Genomic DNA, 22077 nt, shown 5'->3' with positions numbered 1-22077 from the left:
CAGCTGCAAGAGATTTTGTTCACAAACTGAACAGCAATCGGCCTGTACTTTAGTCGCATCAAAAAAGTAAACCAATCACATTGACAAAAAGCCACTGTAAACAAAAAGACTGTATTGAAAGGATTAACAGTTTTGGCATCCCTACCATCAAGTCTTCTGTTTTTGTTTTTTTTTTTTTCTTCATCAAAATTTAGGTTATATATTTGTTGTTAGCAAGAGTTGCATTACTATTATTGCTAATTTTAGTTCTGTTTATTACCTTGAGGGTTATATATTGTAGAATAATTTTGTTGTCACTAGTTAATGTTAATTAGTTGTTTTAATAGCCTATATACCTATTTGTTATCTTTTGGTAGGTTTACTTTTTTAACTATCAGTAACTTAATAACTGAGAATATTTTACATTACTGTTGCATACTCAAAATTACAGAGTTACTATTAGTGTTACCTGTTTAACGTTTAGTCATCCTTTGAGTCCTGCGACATATTTCCTTAATAATCATCAGCCATCAAGTCTGATAGTCTCAAAAGAAATATCAGCCCTCTAAACTGCCTTCAAGGGCGGTGATATTTAGCACTGAAAATTACAAATAAAGTTTTTGAAGTTGAGTACCAACAGCTGGGCAGTGACACTGATGATTTGTTTATCAAGACAAATTGTTATATACTACGAAAAATGCAGTCAACGCACTCTTCTGAGTGAAAACAAATAGGTGAATCTATGCAATGCTTACATGTTGAATGGGATATTTAATGTGCGGGGAAACTCAAAGGTTGAAGAACTAGCATTTAGACACTCTAACAGTGGTAAGTGGTAATCTTACCTCTTTAAACTCCATTACATTCTCACGAGAGACATGCTAATACAAACAAGTCAATCAGAGTTTGTGTTTAGCAAGATCAAGCTTAAAGGATAGTTTAAAATCCATTTATTGTTCTAAAGCATTTTTTTCCATTAACATGTTATACATTAGTGGATACTAACCATGATTCATGTAACAGTTTAGTTTGTTAACTTTTATATTATTTAACAACCAGAAGTTATTAATACAACTTTTAAAGTCTTACACAAAAAATCTTAAAACAGGCTTGGGTTCATTTTTGTAATTTTTATATAAAAAACATTTTAGGCATCTCTTGAAAAAGAAATAAAGCAGGCATTTAAAGCTAGAAAACAAGTAATTCCAAATTTAGTTTGTTACAAAAGGTTTCAGCTTTATTGACAAATTATGGCAAACATATTTGACAAAATTATGGTTTCCTATTTAGAGAAGCTTACACATGGAACTTTAAGTGACTTTTTTTAACAAATACAGGTTAAAACACTGAACAACTTCAGTTAGCTACATACATACAGTAGCTGCTAGTTTTCAACCCCATTAAAACAGCATTTAAAATTAAATTTACAAACTTAATATCGAGCATCTTAATCTAAACTAACATATATTAAAAAAGACAGGTTAAAACATCTTATCTACAGCTTGATTATTGTCTGGCTTGAAAAAAAAAAAAAAAAATCATATTACAGTCTTTCAGCAACCCTAAACAGAAACTCAGCCTTAACTAGTATGTAGAGAGACTCAAAAGCTGTAACAGTGTCATGCTTTTTAGTTACACACAGGAATGAATACAACCAACAGAACATCATCTTTGAATAGTTTATAGACAATGTTTGCCAAAGGTTTTTTGTCTCTGTTTTTCTAAGTCCGTGTTATAAAATAATACTAATGCCAATGTCACGCCAGTGTTATAGGAAATACAAGTAGTACATAGGATAATAATGAGCAGTAATCCCTAGGATAGAAAAGAAATGGACTATTACTTGTCTTGTTGCTGTTTATGTGGAGACCACAGGCTATTAATTGTCTTTGAGATGAGGTCACAGATGAGGAGGACCTTCAATATCTACCATAGGGGTGTTCCCTGTAACCCCCTCTGGCTGACCTTGGAGGTGGTGCCTTTAGGCTGGAACGGGTCGTGGCCCATTCTTCTTGTGCTAAAAACAGAAAAGAAAAACAAGTTTTGTAAATATCTAAAATTGAAAGAACAAATGGATACCACTGCTAATGGCTGTCAAAATTCTTGAGGGTTCTGGCTGAAAGCTTTAGAAAAACAAAATGAGGATGGTATTATCATCCATTTCTTTATCCTCCCACAAAAAAACTTAGAGAAAACTAACCTACTTCTCTACACAGGCAACCTATCTATCTTAGGAAGAAAAAAAAGCCTTAGTCCTTCACTTTCAGCAGAGAATGAATAACTACTGTGTTGGCGGTACAGTCAGCTCTGGAAAAATCACTGCATTAGTCTGCCAGTTCAGAATTTATTTGATGTTTTGAGTTTCTATAATTTAAGTTAAAGCAGAAATTTGAATAGCATTTAATGCAGTTGGTATGGTAACAAGATGAGGAGTTGAATCATGAAAAGATAAGAAATATATGTTTTTTTACTTACATTTAAGACCAAAAGAAAGAAAAAAAATGGAAGAAAAATGTGTAAAAGCAAAGCTACCACATTAGGCAAGAGAAGATTTTACTTTGCCGTATCTTTAGAACACTTTTTAAAATTTGGTGAATCAAATATGCTCAGGAAGAATAAGCTAAAAAATTTTTAAGTCTAGTTCAGTTTTCACAATGCTTCTACAAATCCTTCTTCTTCCCTGATGTGGTATTTCTGGAATTTAACCCTCCCAAAGGTGCAATCAGTAAAATCCCTACAGTCCTGGTCAAGCAGTTGAACCCAAAACCCAAATTATCTCCTAAATCATCCAGTAGGCCATCAGATGATTTCTGGTTTTGTCTTCCACTGATTTCAACTGATCATACTTAGAGTGACTAAAATGGAAATACACAAACCACAGTGCATCATATCACACCAGAATGCAGCATTGCCAGTACCTTGTTTTTGCTAATGACTGATGACTTTCGTGGCCACTAAGAACATAAATAGCTGCCATGAGGCAAAAAATACTAAATGGTTAAATCGGGTATCAAATATTCCTTTTGCAAAAATTTGTGACTATGAGAAATGAAAATGTAAAACATAAAAACCCTGTTAAAATTCTGAAAGCTATTTCGTCTCTGCAAGATGTCTTTGCAACTACACTTCATTATCTCATTGCCCTGAGGTATGAGGGGAATAGCAGCTGTGGAGCTGAAGTGAGTTCAGGCTAGCATGTATGGAGTGGGCATCTCTGGAAAAGATTTGGTAGCAGTTGATCTTTCTATGGAACAAGAAACACTCCTACTGTGATTTTTTTGTGCACTCCACTTATTTTCTTTCTCTTTGAATTCTTCAGAATGTTCTCTTTTTGAATATGAGGGGTTTTATGGTCACATGAAACCAAAGTTTACTGTGGAAAGCTACTGCCTAGAGGGTTGAAGAAGTGGCAGCCAATATGATATAGTTCTAAATCCTCAGGTCTCTCATTCCTACAGGGAATAAGTTTCTGTATAGTGAATTTAAAAATCCTGCTTCTGCAGCATGTATCATTACACCCTTTAAAAATGGCATTTTGCTGTAAATTTTTTCCAGCTTCAATTACCCTTTGCTGAAGTGTTACTTCATTTGCAGAGACGCCTTGGGGAGAAGGGAGATTTATATGGAAAAAAGAAGCTTCATTTATATAAATGAAAATGACTGAAGTAGTAAAAATATTCAGCAAATGTACAACACAAAGACAAGCCAATTTCTTGTTCCTTTTTAGTCCCCTCACCATTGTCCAGATTGCAGCACCTTCATATAAAGATGAAATGTACAGTCTTTTTGGTAGTACTCACATAGTAAAAGATAACTTTATAATGCCAACTGGAGGAAACTACTTTTCCTTTACTATTCTTAAAGCAAATTGCTCCTGTGACTGGACCAGCTTCTGATATGGAACAAAACCTGAATCATAATTTGTGGTACAAGCCTCTTACGCTGTTTTTTTCAGTAACATGATGGACCTATTTGCTTGATTTCAAACTTTAATACCATCATTGAAATATGATGTGATAGTTGACAGCTAACAGCTCCTGTGGATATTGCATGATAGACCCTACTGTATTAACAGGTGAATCCATAGCCAATCCATCCGTAGCATAACTGGAGTACAAAAGTTTTAGGATATAAAGAAGTTTTGGGACTACTGCTTTCAAGTGGGAAAACCCTGTTGTCTACCACTCATACAGCAGTAAAGGATCGTGGAGGAAGCAAGGGGATAGAGAGCAGCAAGAGGATAGGGAGTCAAGAGACTCTGAACCACAATGTGGAGTATATTACTAGATGCAGCCACACCAAAAAATAAATCAGATTGCTAGTGTTTTTTTTCCTAGAGGGGTTTTTAATGAACAATAATATACCTGCATGTTAGTAATTAAAGGTTCCTTGACATGGAAGCTGCTCTTTCCTGTCTTCCTCCCAGAACTCCAAGGTAACCTTTTTCATTCAGCACCAAGGCAAGAAAGGGAGCTCCTGAGAATGGAAATCTCTGTCTTTGGGAACAGTCTTAAAAAGCTGGAGTCCTATAGACTACCTCAGCAGTCACACAGAGATTTAGGTAGCACGTTGGGTAGCAGAAGGGTCAAAAGTTTGATTACCAGGCTAAGTTTCACTGTGAGAACAGGAGAACAGTGAGCGAGCCTTGTCTTTCAGAGAAAAACTGTGCCAAAAGGGGAAGGAAAGCCTGGACATATTTCATCTTAAGAAAGTGACATGTTAATGAAATGGAAACTGAGAGGCATTTCAGGTGAAGAGCAGGCAACAGATGTAGCTTTGGAGAGAGAAAGGTAATTGGGAGAACTGCAAGAGACTGGCCAAGAGCTGAAGAAAGGTGCAGGGTGGTTGTTGTGGTCTAATGCTGACTTCTTTTCCTTTTTTCTCATTCCTGTGAAGAGAAACCCTGTGGAGTCTGACCTTCCCCTTCCCTCGGTGACCTCCAGACTTCCATCCACTCTTTCTGCTCTAGTGGACCACACTCATTCTCTGTCCTTTTCACTTCTGACTGTCTCCAGTGCTATCAGGTGTCAAAGACTATGGTTAGAAAGAAATCCACAGAAGCAGCTTAATAACTGAGGGAAGAAGGTTCCGTTTTTTTCAGGAATTTGGTGTTATTGGCAACTTTGCCATTCTTAGTTGAAGAGAAATATTTTATGTTTTGCTTTCAGAAAGTAAAAGTAGGAGTTATTTCATCATGATGTTAAGTTAAGAGAGTTTATAGGTGAGGAATCTGAGTGTGCTTGGACTAAAGGATTGCTTCGGGTATGATAGTGTCACAGCTACTTTGATAAGAAATGTGAAGACGTGGGCACAGCCCTTTTAATTACACTGCATATGTCTTTCAATCTGTTATATGCTCCTGTGAATTGGTATTTGAAGCTCACCTTTAGGATATAAAATTAATTCTTATTATCACAGGTGATCAGCACCCTTTGGTTTATGACTGATTGAATTTGCATGTTAGTGTTTTTGCACTGTTTTTATGATTCAGATGGACTCTTATTTACTTTAATGTGTTCATTGAGTTACAGAAATGATTCCAGTATTTATTACACACATAACTGATACAGTACTTGAGGCTGTCTTTAAAGATTATTTTTTTATCAACTGCTAGGAGACTCCATAGCTCTAATCTGTTTAAATACAGAATTTTAAGGGTTTTCTTCCCTCTTTTCTTACTGGAGAGTCAGAATGTAAAAAGGTCATATAATTTTTAACCTGAGAAATTTCTTCAAATATGAGATCAAAACAGTAACATTTATAGCATAAAGATGGGTACATATGAATGGATGAAATATAATGGGTACATATTGTTTCTGTCTTACTGTTTTACCTATGCATTATTGGAAGCACAGAAAAATTTAGTGGTCTGTCCATGTGGCTATCATCACATGCTAAATGTTTTTAAGTAATTATTCAAGAAAATCACATAATCAGACACTTTTTTTAACTCTTCATTTAGCATTCTGCAACCTTATAATGGAATTTTTCAGAATTGAATAAAACTCTTTCAAATATGAAAAGAGGGAAAAAATGTAATATTTAAAGGGCGGATCACAATAATGGTTGAATTAAAAAGAAAAATATATATTCATGTTATACGTTTTACATAGGGATATATTATTTCCTAATTATTTTTTATTTACAGTCATTGCTTAGTCCTGAAACTAATCAGGACCTGATCACTTTTTCTTCCCAGTAACTTATTTAACATCTGAGTATTGTTCACCATTACTGAGCACAGTTTTATCAATTTCTGGTCAATTATTTTAGGCAGGTGGCCAGGAAAATATTAGAAAGAGCTATTCTCTTAGATAGATATCTGATTAGATAGTTAAGATGTATATAACTACAAGTAGTGCAATGGATCAATTTTATTTTTCATTTACCTTCTGGTGTTTTAGAAACAGAAGTTGATTTTGATTCACAGTAAAATAGTTTTCTTTCCTGTGAGAAAAAAAACCAAACATCTCTTCTACGGCATACATGTGGAGAGACCACACTGCACAGGAATTTGGATTAATAGCTCTACTCCTCGTTTTCTCAGTTACCTTGGACAATTGTTCAGTATTTTGTGGTATGGCTTCCTCACCAATAGAATGAAACAGGAATACCTCCCTCCCTGGGGTGTTCTGAGATGTAATTAACTGCCTGAGCAGTAAGAGAAAAGGAAGCAGAAGACCCAGTCGAAACCAGACAAAGCTTTAAAATGAGAACTCTTAAAATTAGAATGCCTTTCTTTGGACAATTCAATTTGTGCTGTATTTCAAGTAAGCCTCCATAGAAAGATGGATGGAGACAAAATACTACTTTCAAATGGCTGGAAAATTTGTCCTACAAAAACTAATGACTGAAGCTCAACTAACTTTGACAAAGCCAGTATTTTAGCCCAAAAATCCACACAGAAAAGGTAGCTGCACTTTTCTTGTGTCATTATTAGACAATTATATATTATTTTAGACAAAAATGCAAGAACAGATTTTGTTGTTTTGCTCTTTTTTAGGAGAACATGCACTTTCTTCTGATCTCTTTTTGCTCATGTGCAAAGCTTGCTAAATACACAGGATTTTCTGACTTGACATTTTATTATTTTGTGAGAAGAAGAGTTGAAGTGACTCTTTTGAATCACAAATAGTGCCTTTTTTATTTGAAATTTGGAGTTTTAAGAAGACAAGAAATGTTTTCAAAAGCCAGGCTCAAACCAATTAAGCTAGCTTACACCATTCTAAGTACCCTTTATTTTACTAGACCTGCAGCATTTTACTTATTTTCAGTAAAAATCAGTTTTCTATTACTTTATGGTCATGCAACATGAAACATGCAGTGATATACCTAATCTGGAATTAAATAGCTGCACATCAATATTACAGGACTTTTGTCTTAGATTCTCCAACTCTACAGTTTCCATGGTGCAAGGCAGTGAAATTACCATTTGAAATATTACATAGGAAAGTTTTGCATGATTTACTTATTCTTTTTCTGTCATAGAAAATGATTTATAATTCAAAAGTAATAGAGGAAGCACAATAAGTTGCTATAAATTAAAACCAATCTTGTGCTACGTGCAGCATTTTTTTTAATTTTCATATTAAACTGGAGTACAAAAGTTTTAGGACACACAGACAGTTAAAAGAATGCAATGAGCTTAAATATGGGACTTTCTAAAGAATTGTAGTCTAATTAGAACACTGATTTGACAAATCCCCACATTAGTCATCATAGCTGAATTCAAAATGTGCTCCTTTCCCCGTACACTTTCAAAATCGTGCTCTTATGAAAATCATAAATCTCCTCTGAAGGAATGAATGCCATTTGAGATACAGCTAAGGTGATTCCTCCAGTAAAGAATTGATAAAATTTTGCAGAAAATCAAGAAAATGTGTTTGTTAGTTCATTCTATCCCACAGTAGGTATGATGCTATCAGTAAGTATACGAATGATTGAAATAGGAGATTAAAGGAGGGCAATTTATTTGGTATATCTTCTGCCCATATGCAGTAGAAATCTTCAATGCCTCCTGTTTCCAGTGGAATAAAAAATTGAGTGCCCTACAGGAAGACTCAGGAGCACTTCTGAGTTCCCAGGGCTGGGTGTAAATCTTCCTCATGCTCAGCAAGAGACCAGGTGCCTCAATCAGCCCAAAGTGAAGATGGTCATGCAGGAGCACGACACACTCCTCAGAACCATGGCACATATGGCAAGGCTGCTAGCAGGGACAGCGTGGAGGGCGCCAGGATGTAGGTGCTGTATCAATATTAGCACACAGTGCACACCAACAGGGATGAACTGCAGAGGGAAACAGCTGACACTGAGGACCTGATATTCACAATACAGCTTCTACAGGTATTTTTCATTTCAGACTGGCCCTTGTTTGAGCCTCTGGAAGTGAAATCTCACAAACAGTCGGCATTGCATCTTTTGCTTTAGTTTCAAACTAAAATTTATATACCTCGAACCTATTTAGTGATGTGTAAAGAAGAAGATGATCCACAAAAGCAGACAACTGGTAAATCTGCTTCTAAAGAACACTGCTGCTCCTGTGCTAGTGTAGAAGCACCCAGCATGTGCTAAACAGCCAGCCAGATGCTCTGTCAAGACACCACAAAACCTCCACCACAATGGCACATTCTGTGCCTTATTGCCTCTGAGATGCCTAATTAATAATAAGATGGATTAGGAAGTGGTTGAAAAGTCACATTCAAAGGGTAGCGGTCAATGGCTCAGAGTCCTGTTGGACATGAGTGACAAGTGGTGTCTCTTAGGAGTCTGTATTGGGACCAGTGTTATTTAATATCTTCATTAATGACAGAGTGCACCCTCAGCAAGTCTGCAGATGATACTGAGCTGAGTGGTGCTGTTGACACATCTGAAGGACAGGATGGCATCCAGAGGGACATGGACAAGCTCAAGAAGTGGCCCAGGGGAATCTCATGCAGTTTAACAAGACAAGGTTCAAGGTTCTGCATGTGGGTCAGGGCAATCCCTGGAATCAATCCAGGCTGGAGGATGAGCAGATCCAGAGTAGCCCTACTGGGAAGGACTTGTCGGATGAGAGGCTGGACATGAACTGGCCTTGTGCACTCATAGCCCAGGAATCCAACTGTATCCTGGGCTGCATCCAAAGTAGCATGTCCAGGAGGGTCAGGGAGGGGATCCTTCCCCTCTGCTCTGCTCTGGTGAGACCCCACCTGCAGTGCTGCATCAGCTCTGGGGTCCCCAGCACAGGAAGGACAAGGACGTGGAGTGAGTCCAGAGGAGGCCACTGAGATCATTAGAGGGATGGAACACCTCTCCTGTGAGGAAAATCTACAAGAATTGGGATTGTTCAGCCTGGAAAAGAGAAGGCTTAAGGGTGAACTAATTGCAGCCTTTCAGTATCTGAAGGAAACTTATAGGAAAGATGGAGAGGGACTTTTTACAAGAGCATGTTATGACAGGAGAAGGGGAAATAGCTTGAAACAGAGAGAGAGCAAGTTTATATTAGATATTAGGAAGAAACTCTTTATGAGGGTGGTGAGGCAATGGGACAGGTTGCCCAGAGAAGTTGTGATTTCCTTATCCATGGCTGTGTTCAGGGCCTGGCTGGATGGAGCTCTGAGCAACCTGGGCCAGTGTAAGGTGTTTTCATCCATGGCAGTGGGTTGAAACTACATGATCTTTAAAGTCCCTTCAAACCCAAATCATTCTATGATTTTATTATTCATTCCGTGACGATTTTAAGACCCACACAGCAAGGAAAGTTTTCTTTGGTATGTTGCCATAATATTTTCTAGGAGAAGCCAAATGTATACACTGTATACACTCAGATGATATAAATGAAAAATTGGTGCACATTAGTAAAACTTTGTTAATTAGTGTTGATAAAGACATTGTTTGTAATCACAAGCCATGTGAAGTTAAACACTGTAATGATGAGGATCAGACCTATGTCTCTTACATCTGCAAATCAGTCACTATGAATTATTTGAGCACTTGATTTCCTACATTTGAATATTTAAATGAGACTAGGCTAGGAAAAAAAAAAGGCAAGAAACCCTTAGCATGCTGAGCATAATGAATATTAGGAACAATGATCTACAATACTAAAGTTATTAAAAATGAAGAAGGAGCTTGGACTCAACAGCTGAAAAAAACCTGCATATCTCCATCTGCAGACCAATTGCTATGAAGTGCTTTTTCAAAAGTATTTTCTCTGTATACATTGTGACACGGCTTCATTTTACTTCGTCATTGCCATAGAGGGCTTATTTCACACTAGGGTGGCAGTTCCTTGAGCTTCTCCATGACATGAGCATGTTTATGTCTTTTAATGAAGTATGAGAATTCATGTCTCCTAAGGTAACATCTCTTCAATCAAGCTATTTATCAGAATTCTAGAGGATTAAACCCTCCATACATGCTTTCCTCCACTAATTTCATCATGATATACTTACTTTTACTTGTTCAGCAGAAACTATTATTGTTATTGTAGGAAAACTTTATTTACTAGATGATACAATTTTTTAGGACAAACACAGAATAAAAAATTAAACAATATAATAGAAGAGTACTGGAATATTGCTGTACATTTTTAGTTGTTAGCTATAAAGGTCTATAAAGAATTTGTTCATGAAGTGCCAGTTCAGTAGAGGATTACTTAGTAAACTAATTGTTAAAACAATTGCAAAGCTCTTATATAGCATGACTGGCAGGGAATTATTTGTGAAATAGTTAAATAATTGTGGCAGCATTTTACAGCCTAAATAATGTCTTACATTAAAATGAATTACAGCAAACAGTCACACTCATCAATTTTAATTGAAGATGGAATTATCCTAAAACCAAATGTTCAGTTCTTTACAAGTATACAAGTACCTAATGCTAAACTGGAGTACAGTATGCATCAAAAAACCACGGTCATTTGAGAAAATCTAAACAGCTGAAAAATTTTGGTGAAGACACAAAATACTCAATGTCTCCTTAATGCAACAGCAGAACATGCAGTAAAAAGCCTTGCAAACTTCTCCTGAAAAGCAGCAGTAATGTAACTGGAGTTCATTTATGTCTTCCCTCTTTTTGTAGGTGGCAAGCTACAGATTAACCTTCCTAACTCTTTCCTAAGGCTTTTGGCAGATGGTGTTATCCTAATTTAATTATGGTGGTTTAAGAGGTTATAGACTTCCACTGATCCTTTCACTCTCTATCTAGGGTTTCTGCTTTTTTGGTAGTAGCAACAAGAAGTCTGAGTCAGATACTGCAGTTTATGACCTGACATAAAAACATAATGGCCATAATTTTCAGGTAATACACAAGGCTGGATATGCACCAGGCTGTGAACTGTGGCATCTAACAAGAGGCTCACTCTCACTACCACGGCAGTCTCCCTTTGGAAGCAGGGGCAGAAGCCTCTCGAGCCTTCTGCAGCAGCAACTGGCAGAGCTCACCACTGGAGTCTCCGGCCTTTGGGAGAACTAAGACAGAAAGAGCCGCTGATAAACAAAATTTGGAATGCTCTGATCAAGGACAAAAAAGGATTCAGATGAAAAACCAGTGAAGCAGGTCAGATGTCAAGAATACAGTTTCTTGGTTCTGCCTTGCCTGCAAGTCACATACTCTTCTCTGTTATCTATCTAATGTGGCCTAACACACCACAGCACTTAAGAATGCTGTTTCCTCTAAAAATAAACAGGGAAAAGGAAAAAGAAATGAGAACATGAATTGATTACAAATGGCTTTTATTTACAGTAGTTCTGTCCAGGGAAGATGCTTTTTAGAGTTGAGATGTTACAAATGTGCAGGAAATATTCTTAGTTACCAAACTTTAGGTGTATGTTTTATCCTAATTGATTTGTAAGACAAATGATTAAATTCATGTTTTCACTAGATATCTCTTCAGATGACAACAGTGCCAGAAGGGAAGCCACAAAATTACTAATGTGCAATGAGAGCAAAGAATATAAACTTTTTGTTCAGAGATTAATCCAATTTCATGCTTTCTCTTTTAAAACATAAGCATCGAGTTAACATGACACTGTTACCTTAGTTTAGACTTATCTGCAGGTATCAAAATCTTCAGTGACAGAAGAATCATAAATGTTTGTTGAGTGTGATTAGAAGTGAAGATGCTTTACAGTTTTGAAAATTTGTACAGTACTTTAAATGACTGGTCTTTTATTTTTAAACTGCCTTCTAAAGACATTTCTTTACAACTCACATGAAGAATCCCTATAAGGGATACATTCTAAGATTTTCAGGCATATGTCCCAAATTTATGTTCCTCAGTGTGGAACAGTGATCCTCAAAATTCTCTAGCAGTAGCTGCATAATCCTGATCTTATAAAAAATTTGTAGGAATCTCATAATTCCCGAGTACTGTATTTCCATGTGCTCAGAGACTGCTGCAGGGAATGCTTTGAAGTGTCTCTACTTTGATCCTTCTGAGAGACTGGGTGACAAGCACATCAAATCACAACAGAGCTTAAGTTTCTGACTTCCTGAGGGGGTTCTGTACTGCAAATTTTCATTCATGGAACACCCCTTAGTCATGGAAAGCAGTGTGACTTTACATACATCCCTGATCTTCCTACTGTCTTGGGAGATTCCTTGGCTGGATTTGGAGGGGATGGAATTCTTACAAACCTTCAAAAAAGAAACTGAGCAAGGAGTTAAGGCAGTTAAGTCATGGATTTTACAGCAGTGGATACTGTTTAGGAATCCACCTTTCCCAGCTTATGACAAGTTACTCAGATTCTTCCCTGTTTAGTACTTCCATCTAATCAAAGAGATGTGAACTTGCTGAGAATTAAATGGTGTTCAGGTGGGCTCTGCTCTAAAACACCCCTCTGATTTTTGGAACCATGCTGTGAAAAATCCAGAAATACTTAAATCTTATGATCTTCTGAGGAAACAGTTTCCCCAAAATCAGAAAATCAGAATTCTCCCCAAGTTCTTTTAAAAGGAGCGGAGAAGAACCCATGAGACATAAACCACCTGCTACTTCTCAGGAGTACAGATAGCAAGAAATGTCATAGCAGGCAGCTCACATAGCAGTACCATTGTGCTCTATACTTAAGAAGCTAGAGAGAACCCTATTCTATACTTTAAAAAGATTGTAAGTATGAAGTAACATTACTTTTTCATTGAATCTACTTCATAGAAAATGAAAGAAAACCTTCTCAGGATTGAAAACTCCTCTCTAAAGGTAAGTTGGAAGCAAGAGGATGCATGGAAGAAAGTAAAAAAAAATGCCAAGCTAGTAAATTTTTTATAATTCAGATACTGGTATTGAAAACTATAAAGGAGAAAAAACAAGTTGTAGCACGAAACACCTAAGAGTTGACAACACGACTGTATTCATGTACCATTTGTCTGTGGTCGTATTCAGAGGTTGGGAGAATTTGGAATTACAGATGTGTGCTGGAAAGAATTGTAAAGGAGGAATATAGCCTTGTTATGGAAGGCAAAACAAAGTGTGTAATTGAGCTCAAATGAAAAAAAAAAACCTGTTAATTTTTGCAGGATAATGAAAAACAAAGGGGAAGCTGATTTTATACAGTGGAATGGGTTCAGGAAACTCACAATAAATTGGAAAACATCCTGAAAAAGTAGAGAACTGGAAACGGAGAATTAGGGTAAAGTGAGGAGGAGAAGGGTGACAGATCAGAGAGAACATCAGTGTATACAGCAAAACTCAGAAATGGAGGAAGTTCAGCATATATTCTATAGGTCTGTAGCTCTGTGTACTCACATTACCTCCTCAGATAAATACTGGTGATTTAGGAAGGACAGAAGGTCCTGCACACATTTCCAAGGCATGAAACTGGCAAATTTACTAATCTTCTAAAGTGAGTGAACCAAGAGTAGCATAAACAGCTACATATAAATGTATCTGCTTTCAGAAAGTAGAAAAATTGCAATTTGAAATATTATTCAACTTTAAGTTTATTCCAGGTTATTGATAACACTCAGATCTTTGTATTCAAATAACAACTCAGAAAATAGTTAAAAGAAAAAAAAATCAAGTCCACAGTTATCAGCCATATATTTTAAGTCTAGCAAAGGAAACACAGACATATTGGGCTTGTTTCAACTGCTTGAATGAAAAACAAAAAATAGGAGCTTCATGCAGAGCATAAATTTAGTCATGATGCCACTCTGTGAACACTTTGTAAGCCTTAGCTAATTAGTCTATTCAAAATCCCTGCTGGGAAAACAAGTAATATTCTTCTAGTTTTACAAATGAGGGATTGGAAGGAAAGTGACACTACTTTAAATGTCTTGCCCAAACACATGGAGATTCAGCATGGAGGAGTGTAATTAAAAGTTACAGTGAGTAATTCTTACTGCTGAGTTCAGACTATTTTCTGCATTGCTCAAAAGCTTAACAGTGCATTCGGTTAGCAGTGGAGAGGGGATCTGTAGATGGGAGGAAGGATCTTCCACTACAGCTATTAAAACTGTATGAACAAAAATGAAGCAAAACAAAGGGTAACTGAACCACCCACATGTATATGGATAAACTAATATTATTACTTGCCTAGCACTGAAAATGTGCTTGACTGCACATTGTATCATCCAAATATATTGTGAGAACTGATTGTACAAAAAAATAAATTATTTCTGATTATGCAATGCAATCATTTTGACAAGGTCTCAGTAATGTCTATTTCTGTACCAATACAGAGGAAACTGCAAATTTGCATTAGTGGTATTTGCCTCACAGCTGCATGAATGAAATTATTTATTTCAAGCAGAAACACTTATGTAACCCCTTAGTGTAACTTTCATTTGCAGCATCATTTCCAGCAGCTCTCATTTTCACAATGCTGTGGAAGTCACCATGTAGACTTAGGATACTTCAGAAGCAGTAAATCAGGCATGACATCTCTGCTGAATATTAGGGTCACTCTAAGCTGACAGTAGCCAGCTTTGTTATTTCAGTGAAAATCTCTGAGTGAGATTCACTGTGCCACCTGACACAACATACTGATAATTATTAATAGGAAAACATGGTCTAGACTCTAGTTATTGAAAGATATCAGTAATAGCAAACAACTTTGAGTTTATACCATGGGAGCTACACTTCTCTTCCTTTCATGCCCCCCACACCCATGAAGTGGAACTGTTCCAGCTCAGAGACAGACTCAGTGGGGAAGTGCAGACTACAGCTCTCTCTCTACTCATACTGTCTAGTGTGGCATGAGATACTCCTTTATCTTGGTGCAATAGGGGTTCCCATGGTGATACACCATCCTCTCCTTCCTTCCACTTTGATTAAGTCTATATTTCTAAATCTCACAAATCTTGCTGGTTGAAATTATGCAAATGACAGCAATAGATGCATAGTATTGTTGGCACATCAAGCAGACTGAAATTTAGCACTGTGAAAGATATTCAAGCACTAATAGAAACTTTTGTGTTGCTGTTAAACTGACCTGTGACTGTAAGTAATTTGCTTTGTAATTTTGATTAAAATTCATCAGTCCAATTTTCTGGTCCTACATCAAAACTCACCCTAAAGTTACACAAATCTATTTTGTTTGGTCTTTGTAAAATGAGACAAATAAAGAAAAGTGTATGGAAGTAATTTCTGAATTGCTAGTGACAGATATTTTCCTTTGATTTCACACATTTGCAGAAGATAGAAGAGACCTTACCGTAGCTGTCATAAGCCTCTTCACTTGTTCCGTGACCATAGTCATAATATTCAGGCACACTGCAACAGATTCAGATAGCCATGTCACTATTATCACAGGTAATCAACTCCAAACAAAAACAGAGCTCATGAAATAAAAGACATTTTAACACTTTGGCATAATAGCATAGTCCAGCTAGTTTCAGGCATAGTGAATATTTAAAGATATGAAAGAAAAATATATCCGTGACAATAAATGCTATCATACAGCACATCACATTTATTATCTACTCAGCATAAAATGATTTTGATCCTAAATATGTAAACCTGGAGATGTGACAAAGAGAGAAATTGCATCTGCAAACATGAGGTCTAAAAAAAGACCACTGTTGTTAAACCAACAAAAGGGTTGTCGTCCTCATTTACCTGTAATTCTAAACATTTATGCATTACCAAACTCAGCATGGTTTGTTTTCACAAAGCTGACTGTATTGTATGATGTGGAACCTGCAAACTACTTAACTTTACCAAAAACACTGACAGGTTTTCAGCTTTGATCCTGAAGAAGAAAGCATGTTCCCTGCCTCTAGAGAGAAATTTGATTCTCCACAGTCTCTTTCCTAACGTAGTTGTTGGACACCCATGGAAAGTTTTATACAGTGATCAATAAAATACAAATTGAAAGAAACGAGGGTCTAGGAGTGAAAAATCACACTTAACATCTCAAACTAATTTTTTTAAAAATTATGAATAGTCATATTAACATGTTATCAAAATATTTCATATAATAGTTATATCCTGATAATCAGCAATTCCAAGCTATTACATGGAGTGGGCATCCAGAAAATTCAACCTCTGAGACATAATTAAATGGAAAGGGAATTCACAGTTTTGCTTCACTGCTATTATTATTTATAGCTGGCACTGTAGTTTTGGTACCTGGTACCAAATTCAAGATCAGGCTACTTCTATTCTCAGATAACAGGTAAACATACAAGAATCAGTTTCTGCCGATAAAAATCTCCATGAACTCCACTATACTGTATTTCTTCAATCTGCAGTGAACCAAACAGAAAATGTAACACTTTCTTTGTTGATAGTTCTTAGTTATTGTTAATTCTGCTTCTTTTTCCCTGGACACTGTGTGACAGACATGCAAAATGAACAAAAACAGGCAAGCAGCTCAATATTGCTATAATTATAGCATTACTGCCCAGGCTATTTCCATATTGGATTATTGTTTAAAAGATATTAGTTTACACTTGAGACAGAAGCTTAATTGACAGTGGAGTACAAGTAGAAATATTTCAGAAGTGCAACAGAGATAAACAAGCAATCTATAACAATTATTTTCTTAAACTAATTTTAACTTTGTTCACAAACAGCCTGTAATCAGATTTTTAATTTTGTGAACTTAATAGCTATTCATAACTATTCTTGGAATAATTTCTGAGAATGTTTCATGTTCTCTGTCTCACTCGAGAACACTGACTGCATGTATCTGATAACTGACAGTTATCAGTTGACTTTTTTTTTAACTGAAAATGTAACTGTAATTGCTGTGCATTAATTCAGTAGTTTAGTCAGAAGTCATTCATATGAGTGAATGAATTACAATAATACCAGTATCTCAGAGAGATGAAATTCATTTGCTAAAGCAGTTGCAGAAAACAGACATAAGAATAATGAATGAAGTTAATACTTCAATGAAGACTTTTCCCAGTGTCAACTGAGCTCTATAGGACACAATCACTGTCACTTCCTGGATAGCAGAAACCACCCAGTTGGCTTGAAAATTAATTATCTAAATATACAAACCCTCCTACTGAAATGGTGCAAGAACAGACAGGAAGAATACATCTTTTATTTGCAGAACACAATATTCATTCTGTACTATTTTGTAATTATTTCAGTAGCCAATTAAATGAAATTACAGGATTATGTAAGGTGACGTAAAGCACTGCAGCATCAGGGTTAAATGATTTATCTAGTCATGGCTATAAGCTCATGGCTTAGACATAAGAAATGACTTGCACTGTTCAGAACAGACACATGACATACCACCCAGCTCTGGCAGACAGCCCTATGAAAAACTAATTTTAGAAGCTTCATTTTGGCATACTGCCTGCTTTCCTGGGTAGAGAAGGGTGTTGGACTAGTGAGCAGCGTTAAAAGAAAAGAAACACCAGAACTATCTTCTGCCAGCAGATAGGATGCTAATATCTCTTCCTGATACGTTTTGCAAACCAAAGCAGCTGCCTCCAGAGGTTAGCTTTAAAAGGAGGCCAATCCAAAGGCCAATAACTTATCAACATCAGTCCTGCTTTCAGTGATCACTGATGAGGGCCTTGAGCTATTACCCATCAACATAATATCCAGCAGAACAAGACCTGCAAGAGCAGGTAAAAGATTCATTGCTCCATTATCGGTGTTGTAAGTTTTTATTTAAGAAAGAAACACACAATCATAGAGGTAATAAGGATGTGAGATAAAAATCCTGCAGTGAACATTCTAAACAGAAATACACTATCAACAGAATACTAAGTTAATACACAAACAATCATAAAATAAGAAACAAGCTCTATTACAACTATAAAAAGGAAGAAATTTGTTACATACCGCATATTTGATGTCTGTGAGCACAAAACACATTCCTGAAAACACGTAATTCATAGCACAATACACGATTGTCATGTAAGTCCTCCAAATTTATTTCCCTGAATATAACATCTCTTTTGTAGATTTGAGCCAAAATGGCATTTTAAATTCCTTGCTAACTCATATTTAAAAGTGTTTTGAAGAATATGTAAGTGAACAAAACTTAATTCTTACTATAAAATACAAGACTTAAACTCATATTTTGTGGGCCAGACTGTTTATCCATTCATCTGCTTTATTTGAAACCTCTCTGAATACTCACTATAATCTGTTATCTGCATTTAGTTGTAGACATTTTCCTGTTTTATAGCAAAGTAAACAATGGGTGATATTTATCAAAAATATGTGATAGATTATGGCTTTAAAAACATTCTTTTTTTAAAAATTACTGAACTACAGAGAGATGTAGTTCCATTTGTATTATGGCCAACTGAGAAGGAAGCAATCAGCAAATGCATTCAGCATAAATAATACTTGTTTATATAATTTTATAGTTCTCAGACTGTTCCTGGAAAATATAGTGATCATGAGCTCTAGAAACCACTGACTCTCTTGGCAGTGCTAATTGGAAACAAAACACCATTATCTATCATTAGCATTCATTACTTTCAAGCAATATGAAATGTAATTTACTTAAAGTACATGCACCCACCTGAAAGCAGGATGCAACACATACTATAAAGCAGAAAGGATTAACTCATTACCAACTTCTCAGCTTTTACTTGCACTATACTTTAACACCAGATTTCTGAAACATAGAGGTCTTGATGTACCATGACTTACACCTTAGTAACCTTCTACAGGTAGCAATCATGGAAAAATTGATATACACAGGGGTACGTACTTTACAAGCAGTTTAACTGGGTTTGTATATGAGAAACTCTGATGTAATTTTTCTCTATAAGAAGTATTTACAACACAGATATATGACCCTGTCCTAATTCCTACTCTGTGGCCAAGGAGATTAATAATACATCTACTGGAAATCTTCACAATTGTTACCTATTTATGCTTAAAGTTTTTTACTTTTTATTTTGGTTAATATTTTTCAACATGTTCATTTTAAAGATTTGAGATGAAAGCTTCCATAAACTCTGATAAAGCTGGATCAGTTTCCTAAAAAAAACCCCAAACCCAAACCAGCACAAGATGCTTGTTCTTGAGAGATAAGGGTCCTTTAGTGCCTTCCAAACTGTATTATCTAGGGCTCCCATGATATGACAAAGGCTCAAGTACAGAGACTGTACCTAAATGGCAACCATTAAAGCCAACAAAGACTTTTAACCACTTGTTAACTGCGACTTTTTAAAATTGATATTAATACCAAAAATTGAATTCCAGTTTGACTGTGTCAACACCCATGGGAAGCCACACAGCTTTTTGCTCAAAAGCCTGTAGAGAATAGCGCTTTAAAGTGGTTTAGGCTGAGAACCACAAACAAAAGTGCTAAGACTGAAGCCATGAAAGCCTGACTCTTGGGTCAACAAGCTACCCAAGGGAAGTGTGATGCTCACCACTCAGAGGTCACTGGGGTTAGGTGCAGGAAGACATGCATTAATGAATAGACTGCATTAGCCTTTGACCAATCTCTTCCTGCACCTGCAGGAAACTGCTGGCAAGAGAGCCTGGGTTATCAACAGAACCATCTGGATCCCTGGCTGCTCTTACTCTTACAGCTGCAGTAATACAAGGCAGCAGAACATTGCAAGAACAGAAGAACAGAAGCACTTCTTGTTACCTTGTGCTCTTTGGTTGTGTGTGGGGTTTTGTTTTGTTCTTCCTTTCTCTCTTTTTGTTCTTTGGGCTTTTTTTGGTGAAGGATGCATCTAAGCCTTTATTCCCAAGTGTGGCTGCAGACATACAATGGGCTCTCTAAAGCCAAAGCAGAAAGGTACAAGAAAGAGTTCATATTTAAACATTGCTAATGAGTGAATCTGTACACAAGTGTGTTCTCTAGTCTATCCTAAAAGATAGAAAGAAAGATAAAAAGATAAGAAATGGAAAATCTTTGAGTAGACCTGTTAATTTAGATTTAGCAGATCATATTTTCCTTTAAAACATTTTCTTTTTCTTTCCTAATGGTACTTTTAAAATTGGTAGAGTATATGTCAGTATATTTTATTGGGAAATGTTGGGAAGGAACTAGCCAATTTAGAGGCTTTTGATAAATCACTGGAATTATAACTCTGCCATTAGATAATAATTAGGCTTTTGTGAAATACATGAATTGGTTCAAACTAGAGATTCAGCTGATGTCAGTCAAGTTCCACAGTTCAGACTCATAATGAAATAGGCTAAAAACCTGTACACTAGCCTTTGAAGAAGTAAAAATAATTTGAGATACTTTCATCTTTGTGTTGTTGAACTTGAGAATGTGAGAGTGAACCAGTACTGTGGTTTGGGATTGGAACTCTCTGAGGAGAGATTCCTAGCCTTTGACAGTTTGCAATCAGCATCTATACATGAATACAGGTGAATGAACATTTATCATTCCTTTAGAGATATATCCCAGTCAGGGCTGCCTTTAGACAAGATTTTGGAGTCAAGCTAATGCCCAGGACAGCTCACAAGAATCCTAAAAGTGAGATTTAATATTTTAGAGGTGGGATTCAATATTTTACACAAGTCTCTTTTTCACATCCTCCAATGGATCCTTTGAACTCTTGGCCTATATAAAATTATCTCCTTCTTTCCCTATATAATTTCTGCTCAGAAATCTTTGTGTTTTCAGCTCCCAACATCAATAACTGGTACAATCAAATATTCAGTTCCTGTGCTAACAGGATCCAGTCTAATGTTGCTGTAGTTGTTTTATGTAAGACATAAAACATGTCTTGTGTTTGTAAAGCTTCTCCCTCCTGTATGAAGGATTTAGCACACAGTTGGCCATGAAAGAAAAGCTGTTTACACAAAGCTTCTGCCTGGAAGATAGGTGAGCAAGATCTGCATTCAAGTGAGTTACATTATATGAAATTTTTACAAAATGGTATCTCATCACGGAAATGTGTGAATAAAGAAACAATCCTTCTAGGAATCTGAAATTTACTGGAACATTTTTACTTAATAGAGCATTGTATCTATAGGGAAGATGACGAAATCTTTTGAATATAGGAACTTACAGGACTTAGTCTTAAATCACAAATATAGTCCTTTACTCAATACTTCTTTAGAACTAATGGAATAATATGGTAAACATTTTAGTGGATAAAGTCTCCCTTTTTCTGAAAGCTCAGTTTTGATTGTATCCAATATTTTTAACAGAGGAGAATATCTCTATTACCATACTCCTGGCTTTATTTAGTACCTTACAACATGCCTGAAACCAAACTAGATTCAACTGTCTCCAGCATTTTTGTATGTTTGATTTTATGCTACTGAAAAGATGAATTTAAAACTATTATAAACAATGAAGGCAGTAAATTTATACAAGCACAGGATTGGAGAGCAAACATAATTGCAAGATGACTTCATGTTCTGAACCTTTTGCAAAATATGAAACATAAACCAATCTGCCATTTAATTTCACATGGCAATTTCTATTTATCTATTCTACATTCCACTGTCATTCTCTTATAGATACAGAATTATGACTGTTTCAGAATATAATACCAAATGTCTGCAGACACAGTATTTGCAAAGGGGATGATGCAGCATTTTAGGAATTCTAGACAGTTTTAGAGGAAAAAACTTTTCTCTAGTTCAGAGTAGTGAAATTTGATTCCACTTTGCTCATTGGATCAAATAAATGAGAAATGGCATTTGAAAACAGCTTTTGATGATGAATGCCATAAGTAGATTGCTGGGAAGATACATAAAATGTCATATTC

General features: G+C 36.1%; 1 protein-coding gene across 1 annotated transcript in view; it reads right to left on the bottom strand.

Moving 5' to 3' along the window:
* Window positions 1-1547: 1547 nt before the first annotated feature.
* Window positions 1548-22077, bottom strand: part of KHDRBS2 (KH RNA binding domain containing, signal transduction associated 2) — a 312149-nt gene continuing 291619 nt past the window's right edge. The window contains exons 8-9 of the mRNA XM_005518121.3: window positions 15615-15673; window positions 1548-1996 (exon numbers count right to left, since the gene is read on the bottom strand). Of these exons, the coding sequence (XP_005518178.2) occupies window positions 1899-1996; window positions 15615-15673 (157 nt within the window). The 3' untranslated portion in view covers window positions 1548-1898. The remainder of the gene's footprint in view (window positions 1997-15614; window positions 15674-22077) is intronic.

This window comes from Pseudopodoces humilis, chromosome 3 (assembly GCF_049639895.1).
Source record: "Pseudopodoces humilis isolate 2021_Gansu_Grassland_sample_001 chromosome 3, ASM4963989v1, whole genome shotgun sequence".
Lineage (NCBI taxonomy): Eukaryota > Metazoa > Chordata > Aves > Passeriformes > Paridae > Pseudopodoces > Pseudopodoces humilis.
This window is presented reverse-complemented; position numbering and strand designations above follow the sequence as displayed.